Genomic DNA, 20,303 nt, shown 5'->3' with positions numbered 1-20,303 from the left:
TAATCTTGGTTATTTAAGAATTAAAGAAAATATTCTTCTTTCAATTTATGTATTTCTTAAAGACGACTACATTGTTAGAAGAACACAAGTACTTATTAAGTTGTTTGAACCTAACTACTTAATACATAGCACTATTAAGGTATATTTCTTAGCACTAAGAACACTTGTGAACTGAGAAGGCTCGATACTTCTGCAAGATTTCTGTAATGCTCCAGTTTGGGCAGTTTCCAGACCAACTTGATGTTGGAAACTTTATTCTCAGACTGTCAGCATTTAGTTCTTTTGGCACCGTATTATAACTTAATCAGAGAGAGATTGTCTTCCTGCTGAAACTTTTTGTGAGCAGATGGGGAATGCGCTCCTGCCTCCTAAAACAATGCATTATATAGGCAATTTAATGCTACTCAGAGAAGGAAAATAAACCACTGTTATCAAATACGGGCTTATTTACATAGTGTATATAATTTTGTGACAATTCACCAAATTAATGTTGATACCATCTTAACCCATATTTATACAATTTTTCTTCGAAAGGTAGTCTTGTATTTTAAAAACAGATTCTATCTTACATATACTCATGGAAGGAAAAATCAAAACAGGTTATAAAGGGAGTGAATTCATAGGATACACTTTATTGTTATTAATCATCTATGAAAATGACTTCCTTAAGTAGCATACGACGGCAGTTAAAATGGTCCCAGGATTGAGATACATGTGCATATTTTCTTTTCCCATTCCATCCGAAAACCTTTCAGTGTTTGGTACTTGAAAAACAAGATGTTATAATGGAAAGAGCATAGGAACAGAAGAAAGCTAGATCTGCAGTGATACCAGAAAGGAATTGTAAAGGCAGAGGTTAAATGTGCTTGACACATAAGGAAGTAAATAGATCGCTATCCGATTATGATCATAAATGGTGTTTCTATCTGCCGTTTAATATTGGGCAAAAATGATAAGAAATGATCAGCACAATGATTCAAATTGACAGGCATCTTAAAACAAACTTAGAATGTCATTACAAAATTTTTAAAAATAGTAAAATGGGACAAAAATCACTGGGAAAGACCCAAATCAGAAAGTTAACTTTGATAAGCTCAGAACTCCTATGTTCAGTCCTGAAATGGCTGGAAGATTTTAGTGCCCTGGTGAATGTAAGTAACATAGAACCAATACAAACTCATTAGTGAGACAAGCTCAGGAGATAGCAAAAGGATGAAATGATGTTCTGTAAATTATCCTTGCTACAAATATTCTTGCTACAAAAGGAAATATTCTTGCTACAAAAATAAAATAGGAAATGAAAATCATTATGTGGGAAAGTAGTTAAGGGATTATATAGCTTAAATAAAACCTGCAAAGGGAACCCTGCTTTTTTGTTTCATTTTTGTTTTTCTTGACTTACTGTTCATTTAAATGCCAAGGATCTGCAAAGTACTGGTAACATAAGTATTACTTGATTCTCAAGTTGGAATATTAGCTAATGAGAAAAAAATCTAACTATCCTTAGTATATTTAAGCTACTGAAAAGAGTAATTGATGGATTATCAAAATATATATAACCTTTATTTCTATTTTTGTTACTAGTTTGATTGCAAGTGAGCGTAGAGGAGAAGTAGGAAGTGTTAAGTACTTTACGTTCAAATGGCAAAAGAGACCCTGGCTGTAACAAGAAACCTCGTGCATAAGCTCTGAGGAAACATAAGTGAATGCCATCAGGACACCTACTTTACAAAGGTTTCTGCCCTCATAAGTTGATCACTGAAAGAAATTCTCAGCAGGTTCTAAACGATTAAGTTTTGGCTTTAAAATGCTGACTGAGCTTCCGTATTTTAAAACCAGCTTTCTCTTCTTTATAGGCTGAAAAAGAAAATCCAGGACTCACGCAAGACATCATTATGAAAATTTTAGAGAAAAAAAGTGTAGAAGTTAACTTCACAGAGTCCCTTCTTCGAATGGCAGCTGATGATGTAGAAGGTAGTCAGAGAGTCTTGTTTACTTTTCTTACAGTTATTGAAAAGCATTTCCTCCAGATCTTTATTTGACAAAAGGGCCTCCCGCCCCTTCCCTTCTCCTTCCCTTCCTTACTGTTATTATTATTGTGATGATAGTGGGGAAAAAAAATCAATGTAAATTATGTTTGTGTTTTAAGTGAGATTTCAAGAATGTGCTGAAGATATTAGTAGGTTGTTTGGGTTTTGATATATTAAATATAAAGGTTTTTATTAAACTCATCTACCCCATTGACAGATATCTGTTGCCATTATATTTGTTATGAATGTCATAAGGTTTAAGGTTTCTGTGTCAAGTATAGCTTCAGAGGCCTGATAAACTTGACTGAGACGTTTGTTTAGTTATTTAAGATTCATGGGATTTCCGTTCATCCCAAAATGGAAAATGTTTGGTCTTTCATCTTCTGATACTTCACTTGTAGAGTGAAGACCCTAATACTATTTCCGAACTAAGTTGAATTTTAATGAATTTTGCTTTTGCAACCTTGTTTTTCCTAATCATCTGGCCTTTCTCTCCTCACTCTGCCACACCTCTTTAACCAATACTGGGAATACTTGTACTTGAATTTGGCAGGGAATTGCATGATGCTTTTTATTATGTATTTTGTCAGAGTATATGATTGAACGACCAGAGCCAGAATTCCAGGACCTAAACGAAAAGGCACGAGCACTTAAACAAATTCTCAGTAAGATCCCAGATGAGATCAATGACCGAGTGAGGTTTCTGCAGACAATCAAGTAAGCAACTTTTGGCTTTGGTTCTTCTTTTCTTGAAAATACTTCAAAAGAACCACTAATTCTAGGTGTTTTATTTTGGTATGACATTAATATTAAATTGAAATGCTAATTTGAAATCAAACTTGAAATTTTTAAATGCTGTATTTTTTATTATTAACTTTTAAGCTGTGGTATTTGGCATTAGAATGTAATGTTTTTTAGAATGCTAATATAAAAAGTGAATGAAATGTACATAAACTGGAATGCAGTTTGAACTATAGAAAATAATTGAAAAATGTAAATGTCAGATTAAAGTGAATAGAGAAGTTGGATAAATTATAGTATCGGTAACAGAGGATACCAGTATTATTTTTGTTTCAGAAATGGCATAAGTCATTAAGATAAGTAATGTACTCTTAGGCTTGAATAGCATTTTTTAATATTTGCCAAATCGTAAACCTCCAAATCCTTACCTTTGGGATACAGGTTAAATTAGACTGAGAATATGCGTGGGGCCAGAAGGCTGACTGGTGAGCAGCAGCAAGAAGGATCATCCATGAGTAGTGGTTCTCAAACCAGGGGCACTTTCCTCAGGGGTGAAAGGGTGGGAGAATGAGGGGGAAACTCCAAACATGATTTCCGGATGAGTAAAGAGTCTCATAATTTTCTTCAACCTGACTGGATATAAAATGAAGAAAATTGGGAATAACTAGAATGGCATTATTAGTGCAACCTTTTAGTGAAACCACAAGTAGAAAATGCTGACAAGGAAAGATTTTCAGGTTTTTGTTTTTTGTTTTTTTGTTTTTCTGGAAGACGCTGCATCATCATACATCCTATCTTTATTTAATTTATTTTTTTTAATTTACACCCAAGTTAGCATGTAGTGCAACAGTGATTTCAGTAGTGGATTCCTTAATGCCCCTTACCCACTTAGCCCATCCCCCCTCCTACAACCCCTCCAGTAACTCTGTTCTCCATATTTAAGAGCCCTCCCTGTTTTTATGTTCTTTTTGCTTCCCTTCCCTTACGTTCATCTGTTTTGTCTCTTAAAGTCCTCATATGAGTGAAGTCATATGATTTTTGTCTTTATCTTACTGACCAATTTCACTTAGCATAATACCCTCCAGTTCCAGCCACATAGTTGCAAATGGCAAGATTTCATTCTTTTTGATTGCCGAGAAATACTCCATTATATGTATGTATGTGTATATATATATATATATATATACATACACATACACACACACACACACACACACACCACATCTTCTTCATCCATTCATCCATCGATGGATATTTGGGCTCTTTCCATACTTTGCCTATTGTCTATAGTGCTGCTCTAAACATGGGGGTGCGTGTGCCCCTTTGAAACAGCACACCTGTATCCCTTGGATAAATGCCTAGTAGTGCAATTGCTGGGTCATAGGGTAGTTCTATTTTTGGTTTTTTGAGGAACCTCCATACTGTTTTCCAGAATGGCTGCACCAGCTTGCATTCCCACCAACAATGCAAAGAGATTCTCTTTCTCCGCATCCTCGCCAACATCTGTTGTTGCCTGAGTTGTTCATGTTAGCCATTCTGACAAGTGTGAGGTGGTATCTCATTGTGGTTTTGATTTGTAATTCCCTGATGATGAGTGACGTTGAGCATTTTTTCATGTGTCGGCCATCTGGATGTCTTCTTTGGAAAGGTGTCTGTTCACATACATCGTATCGTTGAAGAATATAAAGAGGTTCACTGAAAGTAAATAATAACATTCATCTCTTAGAAATAGTATTCTTTGCAATTCACATTACAAAATGCTGTTTTAGCTGGTTTGGGCACCTATTTTGAGTGGTATGGGGAGAGGAGTATCCCATTTTAGAAAATAATGGTTCATGTTGGGCACCCAACCCAGCTATCAAGGAGCACTCCTCCTCTTTTAGGTCTTCTTTTCCACCCCCCCCCCTTTTTTTTTTAAACATTTTTTATTTTTGAGAGACTGAGAGATAGAACACGAATGGGGAGGGGCAGAGAGAGAGGGAGACAGAATCTGGAAGCAGGCTCCAAGCTCTGAGCTGTCAACATAGAGCTTCACACGGGGCTTAAACCCACCAACTGTGAGATCATGACCTGAGCCGAAGTCAGATGCTCAGTGGACTGAGCCCCCCAGGTGCCCCTCTTGTAGGTCTTCTAATTGAGAACCTGAAAGTATGAGAAAGATTTTTCATTGGGTAGCCAAATTTCATGTCACAGGAGCAAATACCAAGGTAGATATTTTACCCTTATAGGAAAGCCTCAACTTCCTTTAACTATTTTTAATATGTGAAAAAGGAAGACAGTCAACTGTGCATGAAATTTTATTTTTAGTCTAATAAAAAGTAAACATGTTTTAGCTCATAAAAGGATAAATTGCCAGTGATCTGAAGCACAGTTTTTTAAACAACTTATTTTGGCATTTTCAAAAAAAATTTAATAAGATTTTAATGTGTTTTGATCATATATTTGCTTATAATCTCTGCTACGTTTCTATGAAAATATGACATTTTAAAAATAATATTTTCGGCAGATTTTGCCTCAGGTCATTGAAGGAGAAGCTTATAGAATCAATGTCATCTTCATAGTAATAGCAGTCACTTAGAATAATGTATTCAGTGCTTTCTTAAGTGCTTTGTGTGTATTAACTTATTATAACACTGCCATAACAAGTGAAGAAATTAAGTAATTTTTCCAAGGTCACAGAGCTGGTAAGTTGGTAGATCTGGCTTTGAACCCAGGCAAACTCGCTCCATGGTCTTCTCTGCTGCTTCCCAATCCGAGATGCATAATGCTGATCTAATCTGGTGATTGAAAAAAAAAGTTTCTACCATTTGGAAGAGGTGTGATAAAGGACATCTTAATATAGAATTCCGGTAGGTAAGAGAGAGAACAGTGTTGTGGTTGAAGCTGGGGTAGATATGATAGGCCCAGAACCCTCATCCTGCTACTTTGACACCATCTTTCCCCTCTGTGGAGTCCCCAAAGCATCCCTGCTAAACCCACTGTGGCTGTGGAGAGAGAGGTTTGAAAAACACTTTGTAAACAACCACATTTTAATTGTAAGGAAATCGAGGTCAGGAGCCTAAGAGTCTTGTCCATAATCCTTGACAGAGGCCGAATCAGGGGCTTGTCTCTCATTTATCAGGCAGTATTAATATTTCAGTTCTGTTTTCTGGAGTGTGCCCAGCATGACTGAATTAAGAATATTGGCGATTCACATTTATTTCTTAACCGTTTGAGGAGGTATAATTGGCCATGGAAAGTTTGTGTTGATAATATGTATTATTTCTGAGACTAAAATTCAACCATGTATGAATTAATATAGATAGGTAAGGTGTAATTATTTGTATCACTGATATAGATTGATACATTTTGGTACATATCGTCCCCATGGTTAATTGTTTAACAAATTAGTGGATAAAATCACACCAAAATTAAAAAATGGCTTATCCTTCAGGTACAACATATTATGTAGTTACTGTTTTTTTCTTTAAAATATTTTACTTTTGTATATTTGAGGTAGTTTTATCTTCATTTATTTTAGCAATATTTTTCAATAAATTTGTATCAAATGTACTTGGTAAACCAAGTACTACATGTGATTTCATGGGTTATATTAAAGTAGAAAAAAGACTCCTGTCCACTAACAAATATCCAGGTATTTTTGTGTATGTTAGCAGACCTGGGTTTGAATTTCTATTCCAGTATTTAGCAGTGTGGCCTCAGTTAAATTGCTTATTAGCTTCTGTCTTTCTAGCTTCTGTCTGAAGAGGAGGGTGACAGTTGCAAGAATTGAAAGAAATGACATACACAAAGTGCTTCACACAGAACTGCACATATGCTTACAGCACATGTTGCATTGTATTATAGGGCTTTTTTCCCCCTTTTCTCTATGGAGATGATTAGAAAAATGATCCGGCAAACAAATACGTTAAAAGTTCTTTTGATTAATGAATGTTTCTGTTTGACTACAGTTAAGCTTATACAAATATTTAATAAAATTAATTAATAGGGGTTTTTTTAAAGTCTGATACATTCTAATGAATGACTAGTAGAGACTTGTACCTTAATAAAGCAGAAAGCCATGCGTTGATCTATTCACTCTTTATAATCTTCATTTGCATAATTATATGCTAAAATTCACGAGTTTGGTTTTCCAGATGGCTTCAGAATAGCCTTTCCAGAGTTGTCCAGTCTAGACCAAACTAAACATACAGCATAGGAATTTCCTTCCTTTAAAGTGTTCACATAAACATATGTTATATAAATTTGGGTGACATGATTAAAAGCTCTACTATTCCATGCAAGTTTTGGATAAGGTGTATGTTTATATTTCGTCTGATGCTTGTTGTCCTCTCTTTCAAGTGTATGTTTCCCCAAAATTGCCCTACTAAAAGCTACAAATTGCTAAAATTCCTTCCTATTGTAACTGTATTATATGTCCCTTTTCACAGAATCACTTAACTCCAGACTGTTTGTAATTACACTGGAGTTATTTTATCCTCAGGTTTTCTCCATTTCTTGATCTGTTACATTGTCTGAAGTATTTTTTAGGGCTGATTATTTTCTCTTGTTGGAAATGGACCCTTAACTACTAATACAGTTTAGCTTCCCTGGTGCAAACCTTAGTGCCTTAACTGAAAAAACTCTTCTGTGTACATACAGATGATGTAATATTTGACATAAATTGCCCAGATTGTTTTTAAATTTTTTTAATGTTTATTATTTTTGAGAATGAGACAGTGTGAGTGGAGGAGGAACAGAGAGAGAGAGGGAGACACAGAATCCAAAGCAGGCTCTGGGCTCACAGAGGTTGAACCCATGAACCGTGAGACCATGACTTGAGCCGAAGTCAGATGCTTAACTGACTGAGCCACCCAGGTGCCCCAACCACAGATTGTTTGTAGAGGAGGGCAGGCCTAGGGATAAACAGCCTTGATCATTCCATAGAATTCTTTATGAAACTCTATGGCCTAGTTCTAAGCTCTAGGTTCCCAAACACTGGATTCCAAATTTGGTTCATCAGCAAAATCACCTGGGGGCTTATTTTTTAAGTTTTCTTTTAAAATATAGATAGCTTCCCAATATTCATTAGTAAACCTGGGGCACTGCTATTCAGTAAACCCTTGCTTTATCTAAGAGGTGAGTGGGTGAAACTCACTGCTCTTTTGACCTATAGAATCCAGCCATTGTCATTATATATGGAGCATATATTCATCTTGTTGATTAGCCCAGAAGGCACATTCTTATTGTCCTTTTTTATTTTTATTTTTAAAAATTTTTATTTATTTTGAGAGAGAGAGAGAGAAATCACATGACAGGGGAGGGGCAGAGAGAGAAGGAGAGAGAAAATCCCAGGCAGGCTTCATGCTCAGCACAGAGTCCAACACGGGGCTTGAACTCACAAACCTTGAGATCATGACCTGAGCCGAAGTCACTTAACCGACTGAGCCACCCAGGCACCCCTAATCCCTCCTTTAAAGTAGAATATTAAAGTATTTACAAAGTTCTTCTGTATAAACACCTGTTTGATCACTCTAATTTGCTCCATTATGTTCTGTTTTAAATGGGCTCATTATGGATTTGAAGTACATTCCAAATATTTATTTTCTGAAATCATAATTTTTCTCATGTCATAGTCATGTGACATCACTTTATTAAGCAGTAATGAATTTATGCACATCATAGCAATACAGAAGGAGTCAACTTACTTGAAACCATAGATGAAAGGAACTGTTGTATGAGTTAAAACTGCTGTTCCTAAACTAGAGGCAAAGAGGAGGAAAAAATGAGTGGATAGATACCATTTCTATGTAAACTTCATTGTCCTACTTGCATATTTCATATTTTAATGTATCAGCCTGATATCAATGTTTGACATACAGGAGGTAATAAGTAAATATTTATTAAAATATTTTACTATTTCAGAATAGGCTAAAATACTTCCTTTGTACCAAAATCCTGCATACTTGTAATTCTTAGTCGTCCCACTTGCTTATTTATGGGAAATCTATGAAACACATACAGAAATCTGGACACAGAGCTTTTTTGGTTTTTTTCTTTAGTAAAGCTGAAATGTTTTAGGTATGAAATACCTAAAATCTGACATTTGTGATTAAAAAGTCAGTAATAAAAGATTATCTTTGGGATGGTCTAGATTCATGTCTTACTAATTCATATCTTCACATTTACATTTGCATAGCAGAAGTTTAAGTTCAGTTTGACCAAAAATATTGCTATGAAGTTAGAAGATGAAAATTGAAAAGGGCATAGATATAAAAGACCAGAGTTTAGAAAAAAAATGGTTTACGGATAAGAATAACATTCAACTCATAAGAATTACTGATTTCTTTATCTCCTTAAAAGCAGAGGAAGGTGTTGTTGCATATATAGTCCAGGGATGATAGCTGAAAAGGGTTAAAGTAGAAAAAATATTCTGATACTGCCTTTCTCAGAAATTTAAATGTATTTTCCAAGGGAAATAATTACAACAAAGGTTTGGAAGAGGAGGATAGGCAGTTGTTAGAAGGTAAATATATCTTAAGAGATGTATGGGGCACCTGGGTGGCTCAGTCGGTTAAGCGTCCGACTTCTGCTCAGGTCATGATCTCACAGTTCGTGAGTTTGAGCCCTCTCAGCTGTGCTGACAGCTCAGAGCCTGGAGCCTGCTTCGGATTCTGTGTCTCCCCCTCTCTCTACCCCTCCCCTGCTCACACTCTGTCTCTGTCTCTTAAAAATAAATAAACATTAAAAAATAAAAATAAAAAAGAGAGAGTCTGAGAAGGAAATATTTCATTTTAAACATTCAGAGTATGAGGTATATGTAACTTGAAGTGCTGGTAAATATAGGAGGGAGTTGCATGTAGTGTAAAAATTTTATATAATTGTTCATGAGATAGCAAAAGTGAAGAAGATAGTAGCTTGAATTTAGCTACGTTAGCCAGAGAAAGGAAAAATCATAACTGGAAAAGATGAGAAGCAGAGATAATTCTTAAAAATTTGAGTAAGTAATGCTGAATGAAATGTTACTGATTTGGGAAGGTTGAAGTTGCAGAATAAACCTAGACCAAACTGTCAGCAGTGCAAGAGACGTCAGGGTCACAGAAGGGTACGGGCTAAAAGCTCCACTCAAACTACTAGTCGGATGTTTGCACATGATGCAGGATTAGTGTGGTCATTAACTGCGTGATTAGTAATCCTTAAAATATGTGTGTATATTTATATATATTATATACAATAAACATGCACAGAGACAAACCTCTTCCAAATGTAACTGATTTAAAGGAGATTCTTTTTTCCTTACCCAACAGGGATATAGCTAGTGCAATAAAAGAACTTCTTGATACAGTGAATAATGTCTTCAAGAAGTACCAATACCAGAACCGCAGGGTAAGTTTAGTAGAAGCTTTATAAGCTACCACCTTAGACGTTGCTTTATACTTAGTTGCTTTATTGAATTAAATACTAAGATGGTTTGATTATGGGAAATAGTTTTGTATCATTAACCACTGGTTTTGTCATTGAATTAAAATATGCTGTTACATATATTTAAGTAAATACTTCTGAAAATTCTAATCCGTAATATAAAGTCCATTCTGTATTCTGTGTAATCTTCCCGTCTTTGATTTTGGCTTTTGTGTTATTTCTCTTTTCTTATTTAATATTTTGTTTCTTACTATGTTTAATGTCTATAGGCACTTGAACACCAAAAGAAAGAATTTGTAAAATACTCCAAAAGTTTCAGTGATACTTTGAAAACCTATTTTAAAGATGGCAAGTAAGTAGTGTCATTTATCATCCTTGTCTTTTAAAATTAAATTATGTAGTTTTATATAATACTAAAACCATGTAAATTACGCCCTTTTACTATATTGTTAATACTCGAGTTAACTAGTAACAAAGATAGACTGTTTATAAAAATAGCGTGTGGTTGATAATCCAGTCATAACTAGTTGAGAGCAGAAGGTGACAGACTTTTTCTGAAATAGGCCACATGGCAAGTATTTTGACTTGGGCTTGTCAGAACTATGTACTTTACCTCCACTGTTGCGGTACAAAAGCAGTCATAGTATGGGAGCAAGTGGCATTATGGCCATGTTCTAACAACACTTTATTTACAGACACTGAGATTTGAATTTTGTATAATTTGCACCTGTTACATAATATTTTTCTTCTTCTTTTTTAACCGTTTAAAAATACAAAAGTATTCTTAGCTTGCAAGCCATACAGAAACATGGGGAGTGAGATTGGCTTACTACCCTACTTTACCAGCCCCTGAGGCTGTGGTTCTTAAATTTTAGTAGCCTCAGAATCACCGGAAGGGCTTATTAAAGAACAGATTGTCCATTCTGTAGGTCTAGAGTGCACCCAAGAATCTGCATTTCTAAGAAGTTTCCAGATGATACTGATGCTGCCAGGTCTGTTGAGAACTAAAGTTAAAGCAGTGGTTCTTAATGCACTTTGCATATTAGAATCACTTGGGTTCAGTTTTTAAAAATTCCAGTGCCGTGGTCTCAATTTCGGAGGTTCTGATTCAGTTAGCTTGGAATTAGGGTTTAAGTCTTTTTAAAAAGTATTCCAGGGGGTGCCTGCGTGGCTCAGTCAAGCATTCCGCCTGTATTTCAGCTCAGGTCGCGATCTCACAGTTTGTGAGATCGAGCCCCGTGTCGGACTCCATGCTGACAGCATGGAGCCTACTTGGGATTCTCTCTTTCTCCCTCTCTCTCTGTACCCCTACCCCATTCTCTCTTGCTCTCAAAATAATTAAACTTAAAAAAAAAAAAAAGTATTCCAGGTGATTTAAAAGTGCTGCAAAGGTTGTGACTAACTTGTGGAAGGAGGGAAGCTTTCAGGGTTCTTCTACGAGTAGTATACTAAAAAGGTAAATTGGGCGTTGTTTTTAAAGTCAGAAAAATCATCTAAGTAGTGATTATTTCATTTATAACTGGCAGGGGCCTCTAACATTTTATCCTGCCATTTGAAATTTAAAGATCCCTAAATCCATGTCAAACCATTACAGTATTATAATAATATTTAAAACAATAAAATACATTAGAATGGTCTGTTAATTTTCAGTTATTTTTTAACAGTTCAAGTAAGTTGAAATATTTACATTTACATTATAAATTAAAGATACTGAGCTACATTTTATTAATGGTTTTGTGTTATTCCCTACTACTGTTCAGATAGTCTAGGGGAAATGTTCCTTGACGACTTAGTTTAATAAGCTTGCAGGTGTGTTCTGAAAATAACCTTACATCTGTTTTTCCTTGGTCTCCACTGCTAAGCCCAAGTAACCAAAACACATTAAAAGAATAATTTACTTGATGGGATCATTATTTCTGATTCTAATTAAGAACTATCATGAAATAAGCACATTGAAAGGTTGAAATTCCTTTAGAGCCTAATTTTCATTAATCTGAAGTTACGTACTCTGCATATGGATTATTCAGGCTCCCTGCTACTACTAGTTCTCCATTCAGTAGCTTCTTTAAATTATAATTATTTGCGTATGAATAACGTGCCACGAGTTTTGTACCTGCTTTCTCAAAACTGGAAACTGTTAACAGAACCTGATCTTTGAGCCATCTTTCAATAGAGGGATGTATTTGCATTAATTCCACTAATTCTTTCTGGTCCATCTTTTTTGAGAAATGTCTAGGATAAAGATACAAGTTTTAGCTATGATACTTAGAAACTGATAAGACCACACTATGGGACTAGGGCATCAGTTCTTTGTCCCAAAGATGGGCTGATAGAAGAAATGTGTGCAGCACAAAGTAATTTCTAAGAACATATATTTATATATCATCAGCTTTCAATATTGAAGCCACATGATTATTTTAAAAGTAGATTTATTTCAAAAGTAGTTTAGAATTCTCCTGGTTTTTTGTTTTGTTTTTTGTTTTTGAAAGAAGGTAAGAGAGATTGGGATAATTCAGATTTCGAGTAATTAACTTTTTTTTCTTAAGTATCATGTCCATTGATATAGAGACTTTGAGGAGAAGATTCTATTCTGGTAACTTACATGAAATCGGAGCTGGAAACTACATTGAATCCTGTTTGGCCAGTTTGTTCAACCTAGCCATGAGATCTGGGTTTTGAGGCGCCACCTATCATTAGCAGCCCAACACCTTATTGCCAGCCAGAACCACTAGGGGGCAGTAATTCCTAGGATAGTTTCAAATGATGCAGGAGCATTCAGTACCAACTGGTATGAAGGATAAGATCCTCAGTACTAACTTGCCTTTCTTTTTTTCCCCCTAAATTGATTTCAGTGCTACTGTTAGCAGATGGTGTCAAGTATAAATATTTTTAAAGGATGATTTTTTTTTTGGTAAAATTAATGCTTTTTTTTTTTTTTTTTTAAACAGGGCAATAAATGTGTTCATAAGTGCCAACCGACTAATTCATCAAACCAACTTGATACTTCAGACCTTCAAAACTGTGGCCTGAAAGTTGTATATGTTAAGAGATGTACTTCTCAGTGGCAGTATTGAACTGCCTTTATCTGTAAATTTTAAAGTTTGACTGTATAAATTATCAGTCCCTCCTGAAGGGATTTAATCCAGGATGTTGAATGGGATTATTGCCATCTTACACCATATTTTTGTAAAATGTAGCTTAATCATAATCTCACACTGAAGATTTTGCATCACTTTTGCTATTATCATTCTTTTAAGAATTATAAGCCAAAAGAATTTACGCCTTAATGTGTCATTATATAACATTCCTTAAAAGAATTGTAAATATTGGTGTTTGTTTGACATTTTAACTTGAAAGCGATATGCTGCAAGATAATGTATTTAACAATATTTGGTGGCAAATATTCAATAAATAGTTTACATCTGTTAAACATTTCTTTACTTGAAAAAATACATATATATATATGTATATATATATATATATATGAATATATATATATATGATCAGAAGACCAAGACAACTTGGTGTAATGTCTAAAGAACTTCTAACGGGAGCTTACTAGCAGTTTATCAGATAATAAAGCAACAAGAATTCTATTTTTTGGTCCTTAGTCACTCTGGGCAAACAGTAGCCAATGGAAATATTTTTGTTAGTTATTATATATGAGGTACTGAATATTTTTGCAACCTGTTTTAAGAAACTTATGAGAAAGAAATGGCAGTTTATAGTGTCTTCACACTGTAATGTCACTTCTTGAACTCTGTGACAATGTAAAGTTAAGTTTTTCTGGTATGCTGGGCCCTACCTAATAAGCTTTGTACCTTTTTTTTCCAAAAATAGCCACAACTAATAGTAATTTGGAGCTATACCAGTGCTAGTTGGTTTGGAATTGTCATGAGTTATAAATGTTATACACACTCTTTAAATATATAGAGCTTTGTTTCATCATAGAGAAGTTTTACGGAAATTATGTATCAGGTGATCATATTAAGTGATTTCATTTTTCAATTATGATAAAATAAAGGGAAACTCAGGATTTGTTTATCTTTTATAAAGATTTTAAATGTTAAGCTAAATTTCTGTTTGGCAATACAAATTTCTTTGCTATAATGCAATTTAGGTTTTTTTTAACTTTTTTCTTTTCTAAAAATATAAAGAATTACTATCTTGGGCAACATAAGAGGATATCTTCCTATTAGATATGAACAGGAAATATATGGAAAGAAGCAAAAAAAAAAATAGACAATTGGATGAAATCTCATCATTTATGGACATGTTACTGAATTGTTTTTTTTTTTTTCAAAAGTTCATAGTAAAACAAGTGGAATTGGTGATTTTAATACTCTTTATTTTTGATATAAATTATTCACTCTTGGAAGTAGACAGATGGTTGTTTGCAAAATAGACTTGTGAATATATGAAGAAAAAATATACTGTTTTATCTTTTTCTGAGCAGCAGACTTTTATAACATAAACTAATACTATATTCCCTCCAGTTGTCCTGACCTCTTTAACGGAACTCACCAGTTACCAGCCATTCCCCAAATCATCTGTTTTTATAAGCCATCTGTCTTTCCATTTCACTGTCTAGTATCCCTGGCTTCCATTTACATGAAGTTTACCACAAAGTTTACTCAGAAGGGGGGTTTGTTCTCAGGATAATGCAGTTTCCTACATGATCCTAATGGGGCCGCGTTTGGGTCAGTGAGGAAAGGGCCAATATGGTCCTAGTCAGATTCATCTCCAGAGAACAGGGAAAAAAAGGAGGAGGAGAAAACATTTGCTGAGCACCCTTCTCTTTGCCAAGAATACTTTGCCAAGTATTCTAAATACATTCATTGAATTTAATTCTCTTAACAGTCCCATGATTTAGCTGTCTGCCTTGCAGTTAAGGAAACTGGCTACCGGCACTTAAAATTACAAAGCTAGTAACTGCTGGTGCAGGGATTTGAATTCAGTGTTTGCCTCCATGATCTTTCCACTGATCTGTACTTCATTCATTGCTGAAAATCCATCTGGCTTAGAATACTAATTCCCTAACACCACCTGACAAAACACTCCTCGTCCACAGGGAAATGGGAAAAATCAGGACAGTGTGAGAAGTTTTGAGAAGTTTTTCTCTTAAATCTAAATTTCTGCATTTTAGAGGCCCATTCTCTCTCTCTCTCTCTCCCTCCCTCCCTCTCTCTCTCTCTCTCTCTCTCTCTCTCTCTCGTATTATTCCTATGTTTTGGATGTTTAAAATGTTCCCTCTTCACACTTTTTTAAATATAATAGATGTTAGGGTTTTGTTTTTGTTTTTTTTTTTAAGTGATTGCAGTTTAAATAACTTTATTAGCCAAACATGAAGTTCACAACCCAGTATCACAATTCCTCCTAATTGTTTTTTTAACATTATTTTTCTATATGGAAATGATTTAAAATTTACCAAAAATTGGCAAGACTTAGAATGGTACGAAGAACATCAATACATCTTTTATCCAGATACACCTATTGTTTAGAGCTTACCATTTTTTAATCATTTGGTTGTTCATTTGCCCTCAACTTCCCTTTACTCTAGATCATTTCCATGTCTGCCTTTGTCTTTATGGCATTGATATGACATGTTTTTGAAGAATGCAGTCTTTTGACCCCCCACCCCCCACCCTTTGTAGAATGTTCCTCATTTGGAGTTTCCTCATTAGATTCAGGTTATTCATTCTCAGAATACTCCATCGTTGAAACTGTGTCATCAGAGTATCACATCTAGAGTCACAGAGTGTCTATCTGCTATTGGTGATGTCAGTTTTGGTCACCTGGTCAAGGTGTTTTTCAGTTTCTCCAATACATAGTTACTATTTTTTACCTGGTTTCTACTAAACAATCTGAGGAAGACTCTTTTTTAAGTCTATGTTAACATCACCATATTCCACCAGGATTTAGCAGCCTTTGGTGATTTTTCCAACTCCAGCATCCTGTCCTCTACTGTAAGCAGGAGCCCTCCTCTGTCCCCATCCAGTCATTCATCTATGCTTATCTATGTGCAGTTTTACATTTACTATTGTTTTGGACTCCTGGTTGTCTATTTTTTCAGTGGCTTATAATTCATTACTTACTTTGGTGCTTAAATCGTCTTAAATTTGCTCAATGGGAGATCCTTCAGTCTGGCTCCTATGCCCTTGTGGCATCCGTTTTAATTTTTTTTTTTTTTTTTTAGCACATTTTCCTAAATAAAAGATGTTCTAGGATCTAGAATTAGCGGTTTCTTCAAGAAACTCCTGGGGAGTGATATTAGACACGTAGGTCTGGTTGCTAGGTGTCATCTGTTTCTAGGCCTGTTCAGACAGATTTAGGAAATGTGCCTATACATATATAAACGTAATATGAATGCACCATGTACATTTCACAGGTACTTCTATACACATCGTGTTTGATTTCAGAAATCATGAGTTCACACTGATAATTTCAGTTCCAGGCCATCCTCAGGGTTCTTTCTTGCTTTCTCCATTCCATATTTCTCTGTCTCTTTTTCTTCAGAATTTGGGCACCCCAAAAAGTTCATTTATTTACTCAGTCAATCCTGTAGTACATCTAAAATAGTACTGAGAATTGTTTTGCCCATGTCACTGTAAAAAACACTTAAAAGCTTGTTTGCAGTTCTCTGCCCACTTGTACTCTGCCCAATAATAAGGATCTATAATTACATTCTGTGTTCATAAATTACTTGGATTAATACTTTTCCCCTCTCTTACTGTGATTATGTTATTTATTTGAAATAAATCGGATTCATTTGTTTCAGTTTTTTTCCAGGTTTAAGGTTCCCCCAAACACACGCACACATACTTCATATCCTTGTTGATTTAGTTTTTAAAATATATGGGATATTAGCATGCTTCTAAAAGTTAGAACTATATACCAAAGGTATACTGAGAAGTATTACGGTCTCATACCCCTTCTGCCCCATTCTCCAGCCCCTTCATAGGTATCCAACTTCACTGTGTCCCCCCATGATTCTTTTTATGAAGAAAAGTAAGTATGTTTTCTTACCTCCCCCCGCCCCCACCTTTTTTCTTACATTAAAGGTAGCCTGCGTATAGAGAGACAAGCCCTTTGGCCCATGATGAACTTTCCTGGCACACAGGACTTGCAGTGCTAAAACTGGGAGGGCTGACAACTCTGTTTACTTGCTCTTTAAATTTTTTTTTGTTTAGTGTTTATTTTTGAGAGAGACAGAGACAGAATGCGAGTGGGTTAGGGGCAGAGTGAGGGAGACAGAATCTGAAGCAGGCTCCAAGCTCCGAGCCGTCAGCACAAAGCCCGACGCGGGGCTCAAACTCACGAGCTGTGAGATCATGACCTTAGCCGAAGTCGGCTGCTCAACCAACTGAGCCACCCAGGCGCCCCAGTTTACTTGCTCTTTAAAAAACAAAACAAAACAAAAACTGTATTGATGCATACTGTACGTATTATAAAATTCACATATATATCTTGAAAGAATAACTTTGTTGAGGTATAATGTCACAAAATTAACTCATTTTAAAGAGTTGTGCAACCTGACCAAACTTCAGTTTTAGGGACATTTTCATCAGTCCAGTAAACTTTATCATGCCTGGTTACAGTTCCTCTATGTTCCCACCACACCCTGCCTTCTCTCCTGTTCCAGGCTACCACTAGCTACTTTCTTTGTCTAGACTTACATTTCATATAAATAGAATCCTACACTATTCTCTTTTGAGTCCGGCTTTCTTTTAATTAGTATAATATTTTTACGTTCAACCATGTCATTGCATATGTCAGCATTTCTATCAGTATTCTTAATGCTAAATAGCATTCCATCCTATGGACTCATATTTTGTTTATTCTTTTAATAGTTAGTGGACATTTGAGTTGCTTCCTTTTTTGGCCCTGATGCACAAGTGCTGCCAAGATCGTTCATGTGCAAGTCTGTTTGTCTTTGGTTTTCATTTCTTTGGGGTAAATACCTGAGACTGGAATTGTTGGGTGTGCGATTAGTTTATATTTAACTTTTTAAGAAACCATCATACTGTTTTCTAAGTGGCTACAGTGTTTTACATTCCCACCAGCAATGTATGAGGGTTCCTATTTCTCCACATCCTTACCAACATTTGTTAATGACTAATTTTTACCACAGATGTTCTTGTAGATACAAAGTGTTATTTCATGTTTAAATTTGCATTTCGCTAATGACAAAGTTGAGCATCTTTTCATTTGCTTATTAGTTATTTCACATATATGCTCTTACAGACTTTGCTTTTTCACCTAGCATGGCCTGAAGTCACTCTATGTAAATTCATAAAGATTATCTTTCTCTTTCTCTCTCTCTCTTTATCTCTATCTTTCTCTTTGTTGTGGCCTTGCATTCCATTGTGTGAGAGGTACATAGTTTTACCCAATCAATCTGCAATGCTTGGGCATTCAGGGAGTTGTCAATATTTTGCAAAATTACAGATAATGTTACAGTGAATGATCTTACATATTTCTGTTTTGTTTGAAATATACCTTCAGGGTAGATTCCTAAAAGTGGGATTACTGAGTCAAAGGACATACGCATATGTACTTTCATTACGTATTGCCAAATTCTTTTCATAAAGGTTGTGGTAATTCACATTCTACCAGGAATGTTTGAGACTTTGTTCCCCCAAAACTTCACTAACAATATATTGTCAAGCTTTTGCATTTTTGCCAATCTGATGGGTGAAAAATGGTATCTCATTGTAGCTTTAATTTGCATTTCTCTCACTATGAGTGAACTTAAATATCTTTCGTGTTTAAGCACCATTTTTATATCTTTGTGATTTTGAATTTGCTCATGCATTTTTTTATCATACATTTTTTTTATTATTATGTAGACAAATTTAACAATTCCTTCATGAAACCATGTGGACTTGGTGCTTTTTTTGTGGAGTAATTCTTTGGCAATTTTATTTCTCATATGCAAATTGTTTTTGTAAGCTTTCTTTACAGGAGTCCGTTTGTTAAACCATATTTTTCTAAGAAAGTATTCTCTAGGTTTTCAGATGTATTTCATTTGAAGTAAGTGACATCTTTTATGTTTAATTTTTTTTCTCTGTATCAATAGCTATTTGTTGTTATTTCTTATTCTGTATATTTGCACTTTCTCTCCTTTATTTTCTTTATTAAACTAGGAAATATTTTGTCTATGTTGTTTTTATTTTTCCAGAACTCTATGCATTAATTTTCTGTGCACTACCTCTTTAATTTTGATTTAAAAAAATTTTTAATTTCTGCTCGTGTATTTATTCCCCCCCACCCCCACCCCCACCCCCGGGTTTGTTTTACTTTGTTGTTATTTCCCTAGCCCTTTCAGTTGGGAATGTAATTAATTTTTATTTTTTACTGATGTAGGTATTTAGTGCTATGAAATTTTCTCTGATCACTGCTTACAATGTATCCCACAGATTTATTTATTACCATTTTTCAGAAATTCTGTAATTTTTATTTCTATTCCCTATCTTGCCTAAGTTGTTTACTGCAATATCTTAATTTCGAAATGGAAGAGCCTTTTTGGTTGCATTTTTAATTTCTATTTTTATTGCACTGTGATCGGCAAGTATTGTTTGTAATAACTTTATAGTACCTGCTGATGTTTTCTTTGTGCCCTAATATATGATCAAATTTTTGCCTATCCATGTGAATGTTTCATGTATACTTGAGAAGATTGTATGTTCTCTATTATTAGGATGTACTATTCAATATATATACAAAAATTCACCTTATGTCGTTTAGTTCTTGTATATCCCTACTTTTTTTTATTCATTTGGCCTGTCTTGTACTGTGTGTTAAAGTCTCTATTAGTAGTGGTTTCTCTGTTTCTCCTTACATCCCTTGTAGTATTTTTTTTTATATAGGTGATTGCTGTGTTGTTTCACACATAGATATTCATACCTGTTGCATCTTAAATGTGAAATGTGGATTTTAACATTATAAAGTGTTCATTTTGTTTAGTGTAATGCCTTTTGAAATTGTCTTTTGGCCTTGAGTTAAACCCATTCACATTTATCGGTATGGTATGACTGTTATGTTTGGACTTACTCTGTCATATAACTTGTTACAATGTGTATGTGCATTATGGTATAATTCATATCTTTTCTACTTGGTGTACTCTCTTTG

General features: G+C 34.9%; 1 protein-coding gene across 1 annotated transcript in view; it reads left to right on the top strand.

Annotated features, from left to right (window-relative positions):
- PDCD10 (programmed cell death 10) overlaps positions 1-13,602 on the top strand; it is a 46,652-nt gene extending 33,050 nt beyond the window's left edge. The window contains exons 4-8 of the mRNA XM_030328757.2: positions 1,857-1,974; positions 2,621-2,747; positions 10,058-10,136; positions 10,442-10,524; positions 13,121-13,602. Coding sequence (XP_030184617.1) covers positions 1,857-1,974; positions 2,621-2,747; positions 10,058-10,136; positions 10,442-10,524; positions 13,121-13,202 — 489 coding nt within the window. The 3' untranslated portion in view covers positions 13,203-13,602. The remainder of the gene's footprint in view (positions 1-1,856; positions 1,975-2,620; positions 2,748-10,057; positions 10,137-10,441; positions 10,525-13,120) is intronic.
- The last annotated feature ends 6,701 nt before the right edge of the window (positions 13,603-20,303 follow it).

This window comes from Lynx canadensis, chromosome C2 (assembly GCF_007474595.2).
Source record: "Lynx canadensis isolate LIC74 chromosome C2, mLynCan4.pri.v2, whole genome shotgun sequence".
In the NCBI taxonomy this organism is placed as follows: domain Eukaryota; kingdom Metazoa; phylum Chordata; class Mammalia; order Carnivora; family Felidae; genus Lynx; species Lynx canadensis.
This window is presented reverse-complemented; position numbering and strand designations above follow the sequence as displayed.